This window comes from Ixodes scapularis, unplaced genomic scaffold (assembly GCF_016920785.2).
Source record: "Ixodes scapularis isolate PalLabHiFi unplaced genomic scaffold, ASM1692078v2 PGA_scaffold2__306_contigs__length_199485367, whole genome shotgun sequence".
Taxonomy (NCBI): Eukaryota; Metazoa; Arthropoda; class Arachnida; order Ixodida; family Ixodidae; genus Ixodes; species Ixodes scapularis.
The window spans coordinates 191,030,322-191,049,924 of NW_024609857.1; the positions used below are offsets into that span (position 1 = coordinate 191,030,322).

At 50.2% G+C, this 19,603-nt stretch overlaps 1 protein-coding gene across 6 annotated transcripts in view; it reads left to right on the top strand.

The window, feature by feature from the left end:
* LOC8024895 (cyclin-dependent kinase 16) overlaps nt 1-19,603 on the top strand; it is a 155,737-nt gene that overhangs the window by 29,124 nt on the left and 107,010 nt on the right. The window contains exon 1 of one of the 6 annotated variants that reach the window (XM_029976653.4): nt 171-983. The exons of 4 other annotated variants lie outside the window; for them this stretch is intronic. In XM_029976653.4, coding sequence (XP_029832513.1) covers nt 845-983 — 139 coding nt within the window. In that variant the 5' untranslated portion in view covers nt 171-844. Of the gene's footprint in view, nt 1-170; nt 984-19,603 lie in introns of those variants that run through there. One more of the 6 variants, XM_029976655.4, reaches the window with a different exon arrangement.

The following is a 19,603-nucleotide window of genomic DNA, read 5'->3' on the forward strand; positions in this document are numbered from 1 at the left end:
CTCCTTCCGGCGTTTGTTGTCGTGGATGGAGAAGGGAACCGAAACCGATTCGAATCGGCCGCCATTATTCGTAGCAGACGGCGCTCCCGTCATTCCTCGCGCGCGCTCCGATGATTCATGGGAACGCGACCGTAGCGCCGCGGGTCGGTCGTTTATTATTATCATGTTTTGTTCCTTCCGCTCGTTGGCGGCTTTCGCTCGTGTCGGTCGGGTGGCTCGGCGTTTCTGCTTTACGTAGCGTCGTCGGGGTGTTTGCTTCGTCTGTGTTCGCGTGTACTGATTCTCGATCGCCTGGTGAGTTGCCCCGAGGTAGTCGAACGGAACTCGGGGTGCGTGGTTTGTTTGGTTTTGAGCAGTCTTGGGTTCTCGAAGCGAGCAAGTCGGGTTGATGCCGTGGGTCGTCGTGGGCTAGGCAGGCGCTGTGCCAGCGGCAAGCAGCAGCAAGCACTGCGGCGGACTTTCGTCGCTTCCCGCTCCGATCTGGATGTGTCCTGCCCGGACGTCGCAAGTCGGCGACGGGGACTCGCGGTCGCCGGTGACCGGGCAGCAGCGGCTCCTTTTTCGCGCGCTACATCGCCGACAATCTCCCAGCAGCTATCGCGACGGAAGCTCGCCGCCGTCCTACTCAAGTCCTCGGAGACCGACGGAGTGATGTGGTACCCATCTGCCGCCGGTTCGGCCGCTGCTGACTCGCTGGCTCGCCAGGATCTCGTGTTCTAGTCCCGTGTCTGTTTCCTTCGGGGTGCGTGTGCGTGCAAGCCGCTTCGAGGTCTCCAAGACGTCCGTCGGTTGCTTCTGTAAGCGCGGGGAGCGAGCGAGGGAAGGAGACGGCCGGCCGACCAAAATGGATATCAAGTTGCTTCACAAGAGCAACACCTTCAGCAACTTCGGCAGCCAGAAGCTGGGCAGCTGGTTCTCGACCTTCAGCATCGCCAGGCGGAAAAACAACAACGGCGCCTCGCTCAAGAATTCCAAGAGTCTGAGTGAGTCGCTGCTTGTCCATTTCGCCCGATATTGTGTTTGCTTCCGTTTTTTTTTTTTTTTTTTTTAACAATTTATTTAGGTTGTGGTTTACAGTCTGTGACTTCTGGCGGTTTTCTTTCGTTTTTCTGCATCGGTAAAACGGGCTACAAGCGGCGCGACGCTCGTAACGTGTGGTGGGGGTTATGTTTTGTTTCCTCGGTGTGAGGAAAGACGCCAGCGGGGATCTTGGGCTGTCGGATTCGCCGATCCGGCCGCCTCGGGTCTCTGCCGATCGATAGCGGCATCCCTAGGAGGACGCGTGTGCGCTGGAGGAGACGGTTGCGTGGAGACAGGAAGAAGGCCAGCCCTTGGAGGAAGTGCAGCAGCCCACGCCGAGATAGAAGAAGAAAAGAATACTAATAAATATTCCTATTCTGCTTATTATTGCATTAGGCCTCATTGCCCGATAGGTTTTCATTACGTTACCGATGCGGTGGCGCATCTGGGTTGCGTCAATTTTCGTATAAAAACACAATCCTCAAAAAAAAGAAAAGGAACAAAAAAAGAAAACGCGTATTGAGAGAGGGTAGCGTCGTGGTATGCGATTCAGTGTGTGTGTGTGCCGCATATGAAGTTACTTGGCTCGCACTCACTGGGCTGCCGGTTTTTCCCACGCGTATGGGATGCGATTTGAGCGTCTGGAGGAGCATTCAAACGGTCAGACCGCATATATGGCCTTTGACGTCATTGTTTTGTAGAAGCCGTGTTTTCTCTCTAGCTCTCTCTCTCTCTCTCATAGAAACAGTTGGTTGGAGGTTAATGTGTGTTCCTGTACCGACAGGCAGGACGGATTGGGTTGACGGGGCGGAAATGTTGGCGTTGTAACTTGAGTTATCTTTTTGCTTTCATTTATTCCACCGGAAGTGTGGTTTTTATACAGCGCTCAGTCCTAATTGCCCTCTCCCCTTCAACGGCCGGACGTCAATACACACACGAGTGGCAAACGGATGTTGGAGACGTCGAGTTCCTGACTTGTAGTATTTGCCTTCTCGGAATCAGCTCTGAATCACTCGAGTGAATGCTCGCCGAAGCCCTCCCCTTCTCCTGTCCCTGCTAATAATAACAGGGACGATTTTACTTCTCGCCGACAGCACCGGAGAAGGTTTTCCCCTAGTTGCTGGTTATACAACGTTCGCGTAAAAAAAAAAAAAAAAAAAAAAAGCTGCGTTGTTTGGTTATTTCTAGAACTTTCCTACTGTGATGTTACGATGCGTCGCAATATTTTGTTCTGTTGATGGTGTTGAGGCTTTAGAATGGAGCTGCTGAAATGGGTGGTGGTAAAGCAAGCCCGTCGAAAGAACGTTGTCCATTTATTCGAGGCGTCCATGTTGGTGGTTCCGTGCTCAAGTATTCTTGGCGGTTGTTCTCCGGAGAAACGGCAATGCGGAGGAACCTCTTTCTCCTGAATAAAAGAGTGTTCACCGGACGAATTGACGACTCCGTCGGCCGGGCGCCTGGCTTTAATTAATTAGAGCGCGCGACGCTACAAGCCCGCCGTGGTCGCGTGTTCGTAAACACGGGATGTGGAGAATTTCCTACGTTTGTCTGCCTTTGCTTTTGTTCTTCTTTCCTCTTGCCTTTATTATTATTTCTTTTTACGAGCATTGTAATGGTCGGTTAACGGGCTCGTTTGATGGTAGCATTTTATTGGGCGCTGCGTGGAGAGCAGGGATGCAGTAAAGCGATAAAACCCCTCCTGTGCGAATTCGGTTTTTGTTTGTGTTCTATTTGTCATGTTCTATTTGCGGGAGTGCCTTTTCGCCACCTGTGTAGTCGGGAAAAGAGGTCACACGCTGAGTTCATTATTATTTGCGGGGACATTACTCCAGGTGCATTTAATTAATTTGTTTCGCTCTTCGACCTCTTTGTAGCGAGCGGGGGTCTTTGCTATGTAATTGATACTGTAGTAGTTCTAATGAAATGCGTGTTTGCGTGCACGTCTTATAGTCCTGTGCAGACCTCATCGGGTTCCATCGCCCCGTCACGTCGCTGTACGTGAGGTGTACAGTGCTCGTCACACTTGCACATAAAAAAAGCGCGTACTTTTTTTTTGTCTTTTTTGTTGTGGGCTCGCTATACCGGTAACAGCGGGATAAAAGTTCCGTGACCTAGGGCTTTGTGGAGTGCTACTGCACGGAGCGGCGCTTTTGTGAGATACGACACGGTTCCCGTGTTCTCGATACGTTTGGTGTGTACTGTACATAACGCGAGACCGTTATGCAAGATTTACACCGCACTAAACTTATAAGGAGTATTCACTGGCGGCCATATCCGTGTGCGCTGCTGCTGAGCGCGTGCTGACGGCGAGCTTCCGCAGTCCTTTTGGAGCGTGCATTTAGCACCATCAAGGTTGCCGGTCTTAGCAGCCTATTAATGTGGGCTCGTTCTGAGCACGCGCTCTAGACAGCACTCACAAATATGGCGTCCAGTGAATACCTCCTATAAGCAGTTTTTTTTTTTTTTAACTGTTAGTGTGGTGGGAACTGCTCATTTTGGCCACTAACCTCAGCATGGAAAATTTGGTGCTTGCCAGAGGATGCCCTTCGGAAGTAAAACGCGAAGAAGCGTCGATGTCGTTTATGCGCTAACAGTGTCGCACACTGTAGATGTGCCTTGGTTCGGAATGAACGCTAGGCTTCAGTGGGTCCCCGAGTCTTACACAACAGCGCAGCCGAGCGATTTAGGGGCGATTTCATTCGTAATTACCGCATTCTCCTGCCGGGAGACGCGGGAAATGTGGGAAAAGTAATGACAGTGGACGCGACTGTTCAATAGCCGCGGCTGTATAGTGGTTATGCGATGGGGCAGTTTTTAATTGAGCCTGTATCGAGGGCGGGACAAGTGGTTGAAGTTGGGCGGAACGTTTGTATAGGGTGCGGTGAAGTTCGCGCACGAAAGATTTGTCTCATTACTCACGTCCCTTGACTCGCGCGTGTGCGGGGCCACGTGGCCCGCGGCACTATACTTCTCGGTGAGCAGCTAGAATAGACGGATCTCACTAAGCGTTGGGCGCAGGCGTGAAGCCGCCATATCTTTAGTCTCCTACATACTGACAAAGCCTGGCAGTTTATCGGGAGAAGCGGTTGCCTAAATGGAAAAGGTGAAGCGGCAGGCAACGGATGAGAAGAGAGAAACGTGACTGGCGCCCCGCTGCGTCGAGACGCCGAAACAGACTTCTTCCGAGTGAACAAGTGTGTGTTCGGGTCCTCGCCGCTGCAAAAGCTGTGCGCTGACGCCCAGGTTCCACCTTAGGTTCCCCGAGAAATGGCGCTTTGATGCTCCGTGCTACCAGATCCTCGCGCTCCAAATCTGCGACTGGGCACTCTGGCTGCGTCGTCGAACTGCCAGGCTTTGTGAGTATAGAGGAGGCTATGCTTTAGTTCACAAGAGGCAGGCGCCAGTGGCCCCAAACGGCTCGTGCCGTCTCAAGCTCTGCAGGCGCAGAGCTCCAGTACGATTGTCGCACGTGCAAAAAGACCAAAGTTCCCTGAATGCATTGGGGGAGCGGTGGCGTAACCGAACTGATTGCGAAAATACCGGCGAACGCTCCGACCGGGAGTCGTTCTTCTCGAGTTCGTAATCTGCCATGGAATGTGTCGTTATAAACCTTTTTTTTTTTTTTTTTTTTCTCCGAATTAGTCGGGTGATTTTTCGAAAGAAATAGTCGCGTGAAAACCCGTGGGAAATTTTTCGAAGCGTAAACCCGCTCGAGAGCCCCATGTTCTAGGCTGCCGGTTATGTGGCAGTTTTCCGGATAATAGAGTCAGTCGGGCGGAGCGAGATTGAGCGGAGTTATAGAATTCTGCCGTGCAACAAACAGGCTCGCAGCGAGGAGGCGCGAGACCATGTAATGCTTGCATCGAACCTAAAGCGGTACTGCAGCGTTCGATCGTGCAGGAGCCAGGGTCATTGGCGAGCGTGTGTCAGCATCTGTCTACGCGGGATAACAAAGCGAATGAAGGATCTAAGAAGAAGCCATTTAAATGAACGGAAAAATGCAGCTCGCGCTTTAAAGGTATTGTAAAAACAAAACCCATAAGAAATGTCTTTCTAGTTGCTCTATTGTTCTGGTTATTTTTTTCGAGAATTGATATCCACCAGTGAAATGCTGCTAGCTTGGCGTCTGCGAGCAATGTGAAGGAGCGTAAAACGCGACCGAAAAATATTCGATTTTGCTCGCCAGAGGCGCTCCTCAAACTAGAGAGCTACAGGCCTGTGGACCTTTTCCATAGCTGTCTGAGAAATGTCCGCAGTAAAGACAAAGGCACAGGCGCGTGAGCCTATATCAAAGCAGAATGCTCTTGTTTGTACGAGTACTCGTGCATAGAAGGCACTTTTTAAAGCTTCGCGCTCGTGCCTTTGTCAGCACTAAAGATATTTGTGAGATGGAGGGGACAAGGCACCGGAATAAGGAAGGCAGCGACATCATTTCCCTCGCGCTCTGGTGTGCGCACTTTTTTATTTTTACTTTTTGCTCTTCCTTTGAGACCACATAGCACCGAGCTAAATCCAAGCGCAATCGAAGGAACACGAAATTATTTACATTCTAAGCCCACTGTCACGTGTACCTTCTGCGTTCAATTAAACGAGTCGCAAATGAAGACGATACAAGCCGTGACTTTGCGTTTTTGGCATTGCTCGATTGGTGACACGGGCTTCTAGAGTCTCCTTGACAGCATCATAGAAGACATTCCTCCTCTTCCCGGTGCACAGGTTTGTTGCTCTTTCGCACTAGCGCGCCGGCGGTAGCGCCGTCTGGATCCCTTCGCGATAGCAGGTGGCATTCTTCGAACGATTGTCCTTTTCCCTTTTTCTGAAGTCCCTACCTAGACTGGAGCTTCCTGCAAGTAGCGACATTCTTTGAAGCGCCGACTGTTTAACGGTGCAGGTTTCAGGAAGCGAATGGCGGCGCACAGCAGGAGACTGACCTGTATGCCGCCATTTGCTTCCAGCGGAATGTGCTTTGTCACTTGGATTGGTTGTCGTTACTCGTAGAAGAAGTATCGAGGGACTTCACCTTTTTCGAGCAACGAGAGCCGAGCCGTCTGCAGAGTTTGCGGCGAACCGCAAACGGAGGACGGCCTAACATGCCTCGGCCTGACAGAACACGTTGGCGTCGTGCCGTCGTATCGCTTTTCCTCGCTTTTATGCCCTCACTACTACCAAAATTCAAAAAAAGAAAAAAAAAGAAACGAAATACGCGCAAAGGTGGGTACTGAATATGTTGGTCGCGCGGGACGGTGTGTCCTCCGAGAAGTAAGGCCAAGGGAAATGACGCACGCATGCGCACATGCCGAATAAGTGTACAGGGAAGGTTGGAGCGAGCTTACAGAGACTAAACGTGGCGGGAATACGGGAGGCAGCTTGCAACTGGTACATGATGATTGAAAACCTGAGACCGTGGTTTGAAAAACGGAAACTCGTGAAGTAGGAAGAAAAAGTGACTTCACGAGTTTCCGTTTTTTAAACCACAGTCTCAGGTTTTCAATCATCATGTACAACTTACACCAGCTCGCCTGCACATTAACTTTTTTTTTTTTTTTTCATTGCATCTGGTATAGTAATTAAACGAGGTTGGGTGCGCAGAAACCGCCAGGGTGCGATCGCTGTCACAACTGAAGCGGGCACACACTCGTAAATATATCAGCTTGAACTTTAGAAATAACGAGAACACAAAGACAGAAAGGACAGGATATGACTCGCTGCTGTGTGTCATATCCTGTCCTTTTTGTCTTTGTGTTCTCGTCATTTCTAAAGTTCAAGCTGATATATTTACAAGTGTATACCAACAAGCTCAACTCTTCACCGTTATTCGAGCATACACCCGTAGAATCGCGCGCGCGCGAAGAACTGCAGCGATGTCTCGTCCTCGCTTGACCAGGTAACTGGGCAGCCAAAATTGGTTCAGCGATGGTGGTATCACGTACAAAGACACGACGATGGTGCGCTTTCGAGCCTGTCTGATCGGTCCCGTAACCGCTGTTTTCCCGAGGGAACGCTCGCCGCCTAGTATTAAACCACTCCGCTGTAAAGTTCCTGCAGCTAAGAGCTTCCTACGAGTGGCGACATTCTTTGGAGCGCCGACTGGGTGATGGACTGTGCATGTTTTGGGAAGCGAATGGCGGAGCACAGCGGAAGACTGAACGGAATGACGCCATTTTGTTCCGGCGGAATGTGCTTTGTCATTATTTGTATTCTTGGGCTGTCGTTGTACTCGTGCAAAGGAGATGGAGAAACTTGGCCCTAGTTCGTCCGTTTATATCCTTCTTTGACGGGTCCCACAAGAGCGACACGGAGCAAACGTTGCTTGTGGACACGTCCAATGTAATTTAATGGTTTTTTTTTTCCCGTGGCTTACGCTTAAATGAACGTTTTTGTGCACGAGCAGTTACTGGGGAAAACGATTGCTCGGGTGCCCGTATTGTTTGGCCGACCGTTAGCGTGGTCCCCACGTGGTGAGCTCGCGTTTTGTAATATATGTTGCGCGGTCGGCCGACTTGTGAATCCATAGAGGAAAAGAAGAAAATAGATAAAATGAGAAGGCAAGTGTTCCGTTGGATGCACGTGTTTTCCGCTGGTGAACGGAGCTGGTATTTATTTATGTGTAAGACTTTTGGAAGAGAAAATATAATTTAAATAAAACGTTACAAAAAAGAGAAAAAGCGAAAGAAGTGACGCATCGCGTTCCGCTTGGACCGCTTTCGTCGGCCCATTTTCGGGTCGCCTAGCAGCTCCTTCCGAAGTTGTTTATTTCTAAAGATTTTTTTTTTGTGTGTTTTATTATTGCGTTACTACGCGGCTGCAACGTAGCGTCGCGGCTTCGATAACGCGTTACAAAGGCCGGAGATGTTTGACCCTCGGCTAAATTCCCTCAGAGATGAATACCGCGCGGCACGTGTACAAAAGTTCGGAGAATGTGTGTGCGCCTTGTGCAAAACGCGTCTGTTCTGTGTATTATATATGTGTACTCCTTTTCACCTTGCGATGGACCGCAGCGAGCTGTACGACCCAACGCAGCCAATCACAGAGCTGGAGGTATATGTTACGTGACTAGGCTAATACGCAATAAATAATAAAAAAAGACAACACTTCACGCGCGCGCTTATTTGTTCCGCGCTCGCGTGGCTCCTGCCGCTCCGTGGGCGGCTAAAGGCAAATGTTTGTTGCTTCATCGCCCCCCTTCCATCTTTTTTTATGATCGTGTTTAGGCTGCAGAGCGGCCGACGCGCCGAATATATTCAGGCTTTGAAGGGTGACGGAAGCTGCTCGGTGAACGGGGCTGGAAGTAAAAGTAGCGCCGTGTCAAGAGGAGGGGAGGACGTATTTCCCCTCTGCTGTCGCTCGACGGGGGCTTGGGTTAGGCCCTGGGGCGCGCGAATGAACTTGGGCGGTCTCGAATGGTTTTCGTCGACCACCACGTCTGAGCTGGGTGGGAGGGAGGCACGCAAGCACGCACGCATGCGTAGAAATGTGGGTGTACAAGTCTTTTGTTTTTGTCGTATAAGCAGGTTTGCTGGCGAGTGTGTCTTGTAGCGGCCTTCAGTGTATAACGACTCTCTCCGCGCGGGTCGCCTCAGAGGAGAAGATATGCCGTCGCTCGCTGATTTGCGGCGACGGATGAGCAGAAACACTCGGGAGGCTGGGGAGAAGACGCGGACGGCGAACCCGTGTTCTCTCTTAACCGCGAAGCTAATACGCCGACTCGGCAACGCGAGTAGACGGACGAATTTGAAGCTGTCGAGAAAGGTTTATCAGGCAACTCTGGGTGGGCGAGAACAAGCTTTCACGGCTCAATAGGGTGGCGGATACTGTGGTTTGTATAGGTACATCGGATATGCAGTAGTAGTTCCTTTCCCTCCTACTACTCTTTTGCCTCGGCACTTTGGGTGTTGAACAGAACCGGCGTTTTTCGTGGGAGGAGCTGGGGCAACAATGCTCGTTGTCAAGTGAAGAAGAAAAAAAGTTTTGCTCATTGTTTATACGTGGTGAGAAATAGTTCTTACGAGATCTGTTTTCCGAAGGAAGCAGCTATGCTTTTGGTGTTTGGAACACGTACGTCTTAACGTATATCTAATCTTAAATGCACCTACATATGTCTTAATTATCAACATAAAGGTGAAAATTAGAAGCGCCGTGCGAAAAGGTGAAATTGTTCGTCTGCTCTCTCGTTCTTCCTGTGTTCCGTCGTCATTTTGCGCTGTTTTCTCGTTTCAGCGCATCACCGCCCGTCCCAGGTTTATACGCTTGTAGAATATAAATGAACCACTCTTCGGAGTAATGACGCACGAGCCATTTTGCCGATAAAAGTTCTCGTTGTCTTGTCTGAAATCGCAGGCAATTCCTCGTCGTCCAGAAATGTCAGACGATTTCGCCCGACGTTCCTGACACGACGTCGCATTTCCGAAACGTCTAACTATCCCCCTAGGCAACAAAATGGCGGCGCTCGCAAGATCTTCGGGGGTAGGTCAAGTGACGCGGATACGGCGAGCCCTCTAGGCGTAATTTAGTAGCTCTTGATCGGAGCCTCAGTACCCCGTTGCCGGTTAAATGAACACGAAGCCCTCCACCCTTTGCACTTTACAAGAACGTACATGGGAGAGGAGGTGCGTCCCCGCCTTCTCTTCAGCGTTCGCCCTTGTACAATGGAAAGAGTGGAGAGCTTTGTGGGAGGAGCTTGTGGCGTCAGCAAGATGGCGGCGGCCAGATAACTCTCTCTGGAAGGACGCTCGCTGTTGACGTTCCGCCGGGTGTTTATAAACAGCCTCCCGAGAGATACACTTTTTCCTCAGTGGGGGCGCTTTCTTTCGTTGTGAAAGCGTGCGCGTCGATGCGAATCTTGCGCGGGCGCCAGTGTCAATGTTTCCTCGGTCCTCTTTGCGCAGCTGTTTCTTTCTCTTTTTGTTTTTCTTGCTCCCTCTGGTTGTTATTTATCGCCGCCTGTTTGTGTCTCGGGGAAAACAGCTCGGAAGTGAACGAGTTAGGTGTTGGCCCGGCTTCTAAATCGGGGCGACCGACGGTGGCGGGGACGGAAGAAGGCGAAAGCACAACTCTCCGTTTTCTCCGAAGCTCGCGCGCTGGAACTCCGTTCACCCGACAGCCGACAGTCGGGTGCGAGTTGTCCACTCGCCGGACCAGTCGACCGCCTCCCCGCTTTCATCGCCAGGCCTCGCTGTCTGTCTCTCTGCGCGTGGATGTGGGCGGAAGCGTGCTGACCACAAGACACGATCGGTCCAGAGCACAGCTTCCACCGCATTCTCAGCCTGGGGGCCGAACGGGGTACGAGGTGTACGGTGGGCGCTCGCGAGTTGTGCGCCCGGGCCCATCGATCGAGGAAAGAGACAGCGCGTGAACACAAACAGGCCTCCAGAGACGCGGCGGGTGGTCCGAAACTTTGGTCGCCGCTAGGTTTTCTGTTGTTGTCGTTGTGCGAAGCGAGCAGGCTCTCGTGTTGGTGGGGCGGCGGACGTTGTATCGTGGGCGGAAGAGGAGATACGCTTATCGGCATTAGTAGCTTCCAGGAGCGCGCGTTTTGCGAGCCCTCCCCAGGTCACTCGACAGTCGTGGGCCTGGAGGGACTCCTCGGGAGTTCAAGGTGGATGCAGTGGCTGATGACCCCCCTTCGCGTTTTGAGTGCACGCTCGTTTCGGCCGCTATTGGCGACCAGAAGCGTCGTTGTGGCCGGCTTCCCCGCAAGATTGGCCTCACATTTCCTGTGACGTGTCAGAAGGGAGTAATTCGTCTTTCACCGACGGAACTAACGGTTATATGTCAGACTGTCGACGGCGTTGGTTCAGGAATGCGACGACTCCGAGCTCCCCACGGGGCGTTTTACTCAAGATCGCCATGGACTAGCCAGAGGCCAGATTCCCGAAACTTCCTTACGTCAAAAAATTTCGTAAATTTATCTTACGACAAAGTTACCAACTTTTCAGTATTCCCGAAGCAAAATGTTCGTAAGTTTCGCGTAAGTTACGGTCGTAACTTCTTCGATATTGCTTCGGCGTCTTGCGACGACCCTCGAGCGTGCACGCGCAGCCAAAGTACGGTGGAAGGCAACGCACGCGTGCTGCGGGCCGAGAACTCGCGCGAGAGACGCCCTGCCGCTATCGGGCCGAGATTGCCGAGATTGGAAGGATAGTGGGTAGACCTCGAAGCTGGCTCGGCGTCGTGACGTCACCGCAACCCCTATGCGAGTACATGTCTGCTTCGGAATGTCGCTAAAGTGAAAGTGGAGAAGTCTGAGTCAAGCTCGCGACTTATGCGCGCCTTCTTCGCAGCATCAATGTCAGCTCTGTTGCTGTGCTGGGAATCGGGAATGTCCGAGTCACCTGCCTGGTTGACCTTTCGCTGCTTCATTATTGTTTGTTTCCTCAACGTCGCTCCTTGTGTTGCTTACGTGAGCGGCGATTCATCGATATATTTTGAAAATTCAAAATAAACAATATTCTTATTATTATTTTATATTCGCGTGTAGTGTCCAGTCGAATAACCACCGGAACGCTTTTCGTGGGTTTGGTTACAACGTCGGGATTCCGCAGTTTCTTTTATGCACAATGCGGCATAGTAATACTTTTTTTTTTGTTTTGTTTGCTGCCTGGATGCAAAGCAGCGTTTTGTACCTTTCGTGCTTCTGTTACAAAAAATGGCAATCATCCCCAGCATTCCTGGACACGGTCCCCTTGCGGCCCTCTCATGGGTATTCTCAGCAAAACGCAATACAATTATAATTTCAGCCAAACTACTGCAGAAATCCTTAAGTTCCCCGGGACATCTATAGAGGGCACTAATATACTCCTATCTAGTACCTACTAGAATCTCAGGATTGTATACTTTTTATTCCTGGGCCCGATATAATATTGTTGTATTGGGTCCTATGGGCCATTTTGACAAAATTTTAAATTTCTTCTCTCTGAAATGAAGAATCGTAAAGTTCCCGAGGAATATGATAGCTGCCGACTCATAGCACATACCGCAGTTAAAATTTCGGTATTTTAATTAATACTTTTTATTCCTCGAGACTTTCAAATTCGGCCCACTTTTTGTCCCTGTAAAGTTAGCACTCCGCCGTGCACCAAGAAGCTTGCGGCCAAGCTGCCTTTACATAGGCTTATCGAAAAAAAAAAAAAAAAAGATTTGTACGATGCGTTTGTGACAGAATATTGACTCAGAATGTGGCGGTTATAATATGACTATATAATAATTAGATGTTTACAATAAAAATTTGGGGCCTGGATTTGAAATATAAGCAATTGTTATGTAGGGTCAGAAACACTTGCATTGTATATTTTTGCTTTGAATTTGCCTGTGTACGTAACGTTTTAGCTCGGTTACAGAGCTGAACAAAATTCTTTCAGGCGTGTATAACTAGAAATAACTAGGAATATACCTAGAACGGCGCGCCGCTGGTCGTTCGATTGTGTGTCTTTTTATCTCTCTTATTTTATTCATACATATATACGCGTATAAATAAAGAACACAACGACGACGACGTTGAGAGGATGACACACCGGGCGACGGCGGTGCCTCAATCTGAGCCTGGTTCCTCGGAAGCGGCGGCTTCTACTTTGACTGGGCTACCTCCTTGGTGCCTGATGCTTCGACGGACCCCAGTGAGCAACAGCGCCATCATGTTCCTGGGGCTCCTTCATGCACCGATCGAACGGCGTGCAAGATCCCCACGGCTCGCTGCTGACCCGCCCAACCCGCCTCCACAAAGTCTGGACTTCTGCGAATCGGACTGCCATCCTTCCCAATACCAACAATCCGTGTCGTTGTCATCATGCGTGTATGTACTCATCACATTATCATGTTCACTAGACGCGGCACCGGGGGCTCCCATGGTACGGGCTGCTGTCTTTCCGCCGTGCCGCGGCTCTCCAGAGCCCAATAAATAGACTAAAAACTAAGAACTAAAGACAAAATGCTTTGCTGACCAACAGCCGGTAGCGCCCTACAGGAAAGAACAATAGGGTTTCCTCGTTTAGAGGATACAAATTCCAAAACTATACCATACTAGTGGCGCACATCACTGAAATAACACACGCAATACAGAAAATAACAGATTGTCTCTTGAACGCGAAACGGCAGAATACACATAATTGGGGAGATTTTTTTTATTTTTAAAAGCCAAATTCAGAAACCTAAACTAATGTTTCCTGAAACTCGGGGTATATCGTGTGCATCGTTTCGACAAAAAGTATCAAACGAAAACACCACGCAACACATTTGACGTTGTTTCACACCTCGAGACACTGGCTTGCACTGGCGCACCGACCGTCGGCGTAGCATAGCGCGAAGTCGTGAAATGTGTGCGACTGATAATGATGATAACTTATTTGCAAAAAAAAAAAAAAAAAGACTCGGCGCGGCGTTTTTTTCTGTCAGGGCTGGATTCGGCGCTGTAGGCGTTCTGTCTAATGCAAATGAGCGGAGTGGAATGTATTCCCCTTGGTAAAGTATTTGGCCAGGCGCAAACGGGGAAAAGGGTGGGAGGCCGGAGAGATGCACAGGAGAGGAGATTCAGATAGCGTTCGCGCGTTTCGAATTCTCTGTTGATCTTGCTCTAGGGTGCCTACATGTCGGTCTGTCTGAGGGTGAAGACATTCATTGTTGCCCTGACTGTGGCATCGCGTGACGCTCTGGCGCACTTGGTGCGTGACTTAGGCGGTAAAATGGCGTCTATGCATTAGCCAAAGCTACACGCTCGAGCTGAGTGACACCAGATTGCGCGCAATGATGCTCGGCAAATTTTTTTTTTCCTGGAATTCTCTTCCCACCCTTTTCTCTTTTAGTCGTGGTGTTGTGCAGGGTCCCAAAGTTCTGGCGGTATGTTTGGTCAAACGGGAATATCGTAGTTTTTTTGTTGTTTTTTTTCGTAGAAATGGTAGAATGATTTGCGAAACTTTCGTCCGAAAAAGTAGAAAAAAAAACATACTCTCTCTTCAGTGGGCGCGTATCGCAACAACAAGAACATGGCGTGGTATCCCACGCGATGTCTCGCCGTGGCAAATATAAGCGGATAAGATCTTCGAACGCGCCGGTGTTTGGATGTTGTGGTTGCCCAACTGGCTGTTGCGACTCCCTTCGCCCCGGTTGGTGCCAGGGACGCACGACGACGAAGCGAACTCGACAGCAAGCCCTGCCTTGCAGGAAGTCACGCATTTGCGTATGCCGGCGTATACCGTCGCTAGGATTCGTTAGTTCTGCATACGCTCGTTTTTTTTACTCTTCTTTTTTTCCTTTGTCACTATCGATTGCCTACTCTCTTTCAACTCCTGCCAGCCATGTAGAATGGAGCTGAATTTTCTGCTTTTTAGGGAATTTCGAGTTTATCTCTCAACCTTTTGTGGGTTCTGGGGAGGCGGGTATGCCCGGCAGCTTAGATGTGGGCGCGGTTCCTGCCAGAAACCCTGGCCGGAGGTTAGGACGGTGATCATCATAATCGCAGTGTGGGAGGAGCAAAAAACTGTAACATTAAAGTTGATTGATTGCCCGCTCGCCCTTTTTTTTTTTTTAAGCTTGAAAACGGATATATATATTTTTTATTCGTTCGTTTTAGCATGGCCCTTTCTTTTTTATCCCTTTCTGTGCATATGCGAGGTCGTGTTTCGAGCGCTAGTTCGGGCGTGCACCGCTGGCGAAGAGCGGACGAACCTGGTGGCAGTGTTGTACGAGGGTCCTAATAGGGTTATAAACGGTTATCGTTTATTTAGTCCCAAATTGGGGGGCTTATAGGCTGATGGAGCGCGCCTCCGCGTTTTTCTTCGTGGGTCCATTTTTTTTTCTTGTTGTTTTATGCCGGAAGAGAGAGGGACCGGCGCAAAGCTGTCTGGCACGCTGTACGTGGTCTTCTCTTCCTCGACTTTTATAAAGGAGCTGGCCCTTCGATAGCGGCCGCCTTTTGCAGCCTTCATGCACGCTGTCCTTTTGCAGCGTATAGTTATTTATATATCGGAGGCGCTTTGCGGGTTAAGGTGCCACGCGTTAAAGCGAGGGGTGAATTATTATTGGTAGTTGATAACGCGGGAACAACGCACTTTCTACCTTGCTGGGTATTCAGTTACGTTGGAGCGAAAGGGATGTACGCGATAGACAAGGACGGACAGCTTGTGTCCACGTCTGCGTCCGTCTATCATACCTTTCTGTTTTGTTGATAACGTTATGTCACCGTGGCACTCGGCTCTGCGTGCATTATTAATATCGTGAACGCCTCTCCCTGGGACGAGGTCGACGGGGTTACTTCCTCCTTTTTTGATTTCATCGCAGAAATAATAATAATAATAATTGTTATTATTATTAGACTATTTTTGACAATGTATATATCGGGACAGTACTCTCAAATGGCCCGGTCCAGCCCCACAAGGCCTCCTGCGGCTTAGGCAGATCTGTGTCGTGAATTTCTCTCTTATATTTATGTACGACTAAAGATAATCATCGTCATCAAATTCCTTCGAGGTAACCTGACGGAGGCCGATTGCGGGAGAGGGGCCGCGTAACCCAACTTTGGGTTGCACGTCGGAAACGCCCCCGAGTCGTCGAAATAAATCTTCCAGTCCTCCACGGGGACGTGGCGGGGATGCCCTTCCTTGGCTTGGTCTGAACTTGTGGGTCATATTGGCCGCGATAGTACACGTGCTCGATGGTCAGTTACTAGGAATATTGTCACGGACTCGCGCGAAGACCGGGTTAGCAGCAACACGTTTGTTTGGTCCGTTCGTCCGACCGATACAGTCGTCGTCCTGGCGGCCTCGGGCCGATGACACGGCGACCTCCTCCTCCTCCGTGCGGCGAGAGCGGCCTTCGCGCGTGTCTACGCTCTGCGAGGCAGAGATTGGCAGCAGAAGAGCCCGGGTGTCCGCTTTCGGTAAACACGGCGGAGGGCTAGACCTTTTATCGCCGCCGCAGAAGGAGCGCCGATGAACTCGGTCAGAACAAAAGACGTTGGCATCGCTGCCTTCCTCGTCGTGCGCGCCTCCTGGGTTTCCGCGATAGCTTTCTAGTGGGCTCTGTGCGTTACGTACTGGGGGACAATGGCACTGGTGTAGAGGCATTCTATGCGGGACGGCGAGCGTCCATAATATGCGGTGTTTTTTTGTTCGAAGCGGAGTGTTTTGTGTCAACGGACTCTTCTAAAAGAGAGGAAAGCAAACTCGAGGGAAGGGATGTTGAATAACACCACCGAGTCTCAATCAGTCGGTGTTCTTACCCTTTTTACTGCATTTGCGTTTATATGTACGTTACAATGCCCCACTACCCTCTGTAACACCTTCGGGCCCCGAAATAAAATTGAAGGAAATTAGAGTGTCTAGGATCTACCCCATTGGTCTTCGCGCTGGCCCTTTATCGGCGAAGGTCCCTTATGAGTTGAATGCAGTATTTAAGGGGCGATCTTTTAAGCTCGTTTAGAATACGCGATAAAGTCGTTTCGGAGAGTGAAGACGTGTTTTAATTCTCCGCCAACTTTAGCGAGGAAACTGGCGTGTTCGCGTGACACTACACTCGACTCCGCGACCTCTCATCACCCGACTCGTTGCGTGACGTCGGAGCCCGCGGCATCGATTCCCCCACTAAATTTAGCGGGAAAATACACTGACAAACAGACGGACCAACTCGTTTATGGAAATAACGGTGAGCGCGCAGGTGAGCAGATAATCATTGATCGTAATGTAACTCCCGAGACTGCGGTGCGAAAAGAAAAAAAAAAAGACGTTTTAGTCGAAGAAAAATATATTATCTTCTTCGAGTTAAACGTTTCTGCTCTTTTCCGCACCACAGTCCCAGGTGTCACATTATGATTATTTATAAATTTCATTAAAAAAAAAATAAAGAATAAACTACCTTTCTTTTTAATGTTTTTGTTTCGACGATAAAAGCACGAAGGGTCCAGTTTTCCAGGCGAACCACTTTCGAGAGTTGTGGTATATAGTGGGGAAGCTGCGTCGACTCTCTCGTCCAGTGTATCTCGTAACAGGACGCTGTTGACGCTTTGCGTGTTGTCCCCTCCGGTGTAGTGACGTCATGAGACTGCTCTCCATCACCATGGCGGCCGTTGACGTCGCAGTGACGCCCAGTGTGCCGTTCACCCGCCACCGCGCTGGTCGTCGTAAATGCGGGCGATAAGCGCGTTATTCGCTAATCTTCCGCTGCCGCTGGGTTTCGTCAAGATGCGAGCGGCTGCCGATGTTCCTCGCTCGTTTTGTTCTTTGCCACGAGTTTTCTGGGATCTTCCCCGGCCGAAGGACGCCGCATTCGGTTCGGTTTGCACTACGTGATCTTGTATTCACATTGAACGGAAGTAAGGTATATCGCTACACACAGCCACGCCATTCGATACCCGAGGCATTTCTTTTTATGTATTTCTTTTTACGTTGTGGAAAGGAGGGAGCACAGGCGCACCTTTTTTTTCCCGAGATTGGTGCCCACTAGAACCGCTAAATGAGCTACGCTTAGAGTATCCTCACTCCGTTCCCCGATCTGCTAGGGGGCGCTACCATCTTGGTGCTTACTGCAGGTGAAGATGCAACTGCCGATCGTCACAATTCGAAACTGCGACGTCCTCAGCTTTTGATGCGGTTTTAGGAAGCTCAGCTTATATGGTTTTGCTCTGTTGCGAACTGATTTAATATCTCTGGGGGGACGGAAAGGCGTTTCCTGTAGGATTTCAGACAACTGGCATCCATGATCTTAAGCACCAAGATGACTGAGGTGGTGTTACTTTGAAACGTAGAGAGACCACAAAGCCGAGACTTTACGGTAATGCACAATGAACGTTAACATATCGCGCATTGAATGGATCGTTCTTTTCTGTGGGATTTGTCTTTCGTGTAGTTCTTCAATTGCAGAAAACTACTAAAAAAAAAAGAAAAACAAATTGCAGGTAACTTTCACGGACGCGGTTTGATGTCGGATCTTTGGGATCGCTCTCCACGGACTTTTTTCATGACAAACGCCACCAGGCGGTGCCCCAGTCTTTGACGTACCGGAGAACTTCCGGTTCATAAAAAAAACAACGAACAAAGCCCACCTTAGCACCGCGGCTTGAAATCAATTTCCCAGATGAACGCCAAAAGAACGAAGAAGCGCGGGGTCTGTTAAGATTTTTCGAGTATCCTTGTAAGCCAACTTGCCTCCTCAAAAACCCTAAATTGTACAGCCGAGGGTCCTCGTTAAATCTCCAATTTTGCTTTCCGTGCAGCATTTACGCTTTTTAGCACCGGTAGCATAAGCAAGCTCGACAAGCTCGCAAAGAGGGGGCGACCGGAAGTCGCTTGGGAGGCAAGCGGCGCTTTATGTTTGTAAACAGCGAAAGGGTCTGTACCAAAACAGAAAGTTACTACAAGTGGGGGGGGGGGGGGGGGGATGGGATGGGATGGGATGGGATGGGGAGGGGATAAAATAACTCTGGGTTGTGAAAAAATCCACCAGGCGGCAATACCCAAACTTCTCAGCTAAATTCTCAGCGCGTGCCGATGGCGTGCTTCGACAGTTCTTTTGCAACGGGCATTCCACACCGTCAAGTCTTGGCCAAATCCGTATTCATCCCCCTGAGGAGGGTGGGACGAAGCCCCGTGCATCTTAAAATTACATGTTCTATAGTTTCCTTTTCCCGTTTGCATATGTCGCATAGAGTGTCTATTTCCTGGAATTTAGTCCTATATGTTTTCGTTCTTAGCACCCCCGTTCTAGCTTGAAACAGTAATGAGCTTCCCAATGAACTATCGTAGAAGTGTCCGGTCTTTATTTCTTGTTTTTGTGCCCTGTATATTGTTAAAGCTGATTTTCCCTGCATTCTCTTTTCCCACAATTTCCTCTCAGTTTCCTGTACTCCCTTTTCTAGTGATATGCTGTGATCTGCCCCGTTTCAATGAATGTATTCGTACCCACGGTTGGCAGACTGCGCACCCGAACGAAAGCATTTTTCACGGTGACCAGACTAGATTTTAAAGCTCGCCATGCTCGCAAGCGTGCCATTCATGTTTTTGGTGTCCCCTCGCAGGCGACGTTTACACCGCCCGGGGCAAAGATGATTTGCGCGTTGTTTACACACTGCCCTAAACTTCCGTTTCCCATGTACGTATATAGCTTAATGGCGTACGATGCGATTGTTTGTACCTTTAGCCCCGTGAGGGCGGCACGTATGGAGCGCTCCTAATTGCTGTCATTAGGGTTCTGTCTCCGGCCCGCATCTCTTCCGCTTCAGCTCGAGCAGCGGTGCTCGGTGTCAGCGCCCGTAGGACCGAAAATACCCCGTCAGGGAAGCCTGAAAGGAGCGCGGCGCTCTTTCTCCCCCGTGCTAAGGGGCAAGAACGCGAGGTTGAAGGCTATCTCCGGACGGCTGCTGGCTCCGCATAGCTCTCCGCAGGGGTCGGTCCTTGGATCTCCCCCTTTCTCTGGATGGAAGGACGTCGAGGGAGGAGGAAGCATCAACCCATCAGTGCCGCGATCGCTTGAATCGCGTCTCACTTCCGCGTGGTTTTCTCCGACCACGCCTCTGCGAGTTCGTCGTCGGACAAGGGCGCGCACCAGGTGGACTCTCCGACGAACTGCCCTCTAACGAATCGACACACTCGACACGTTGCCC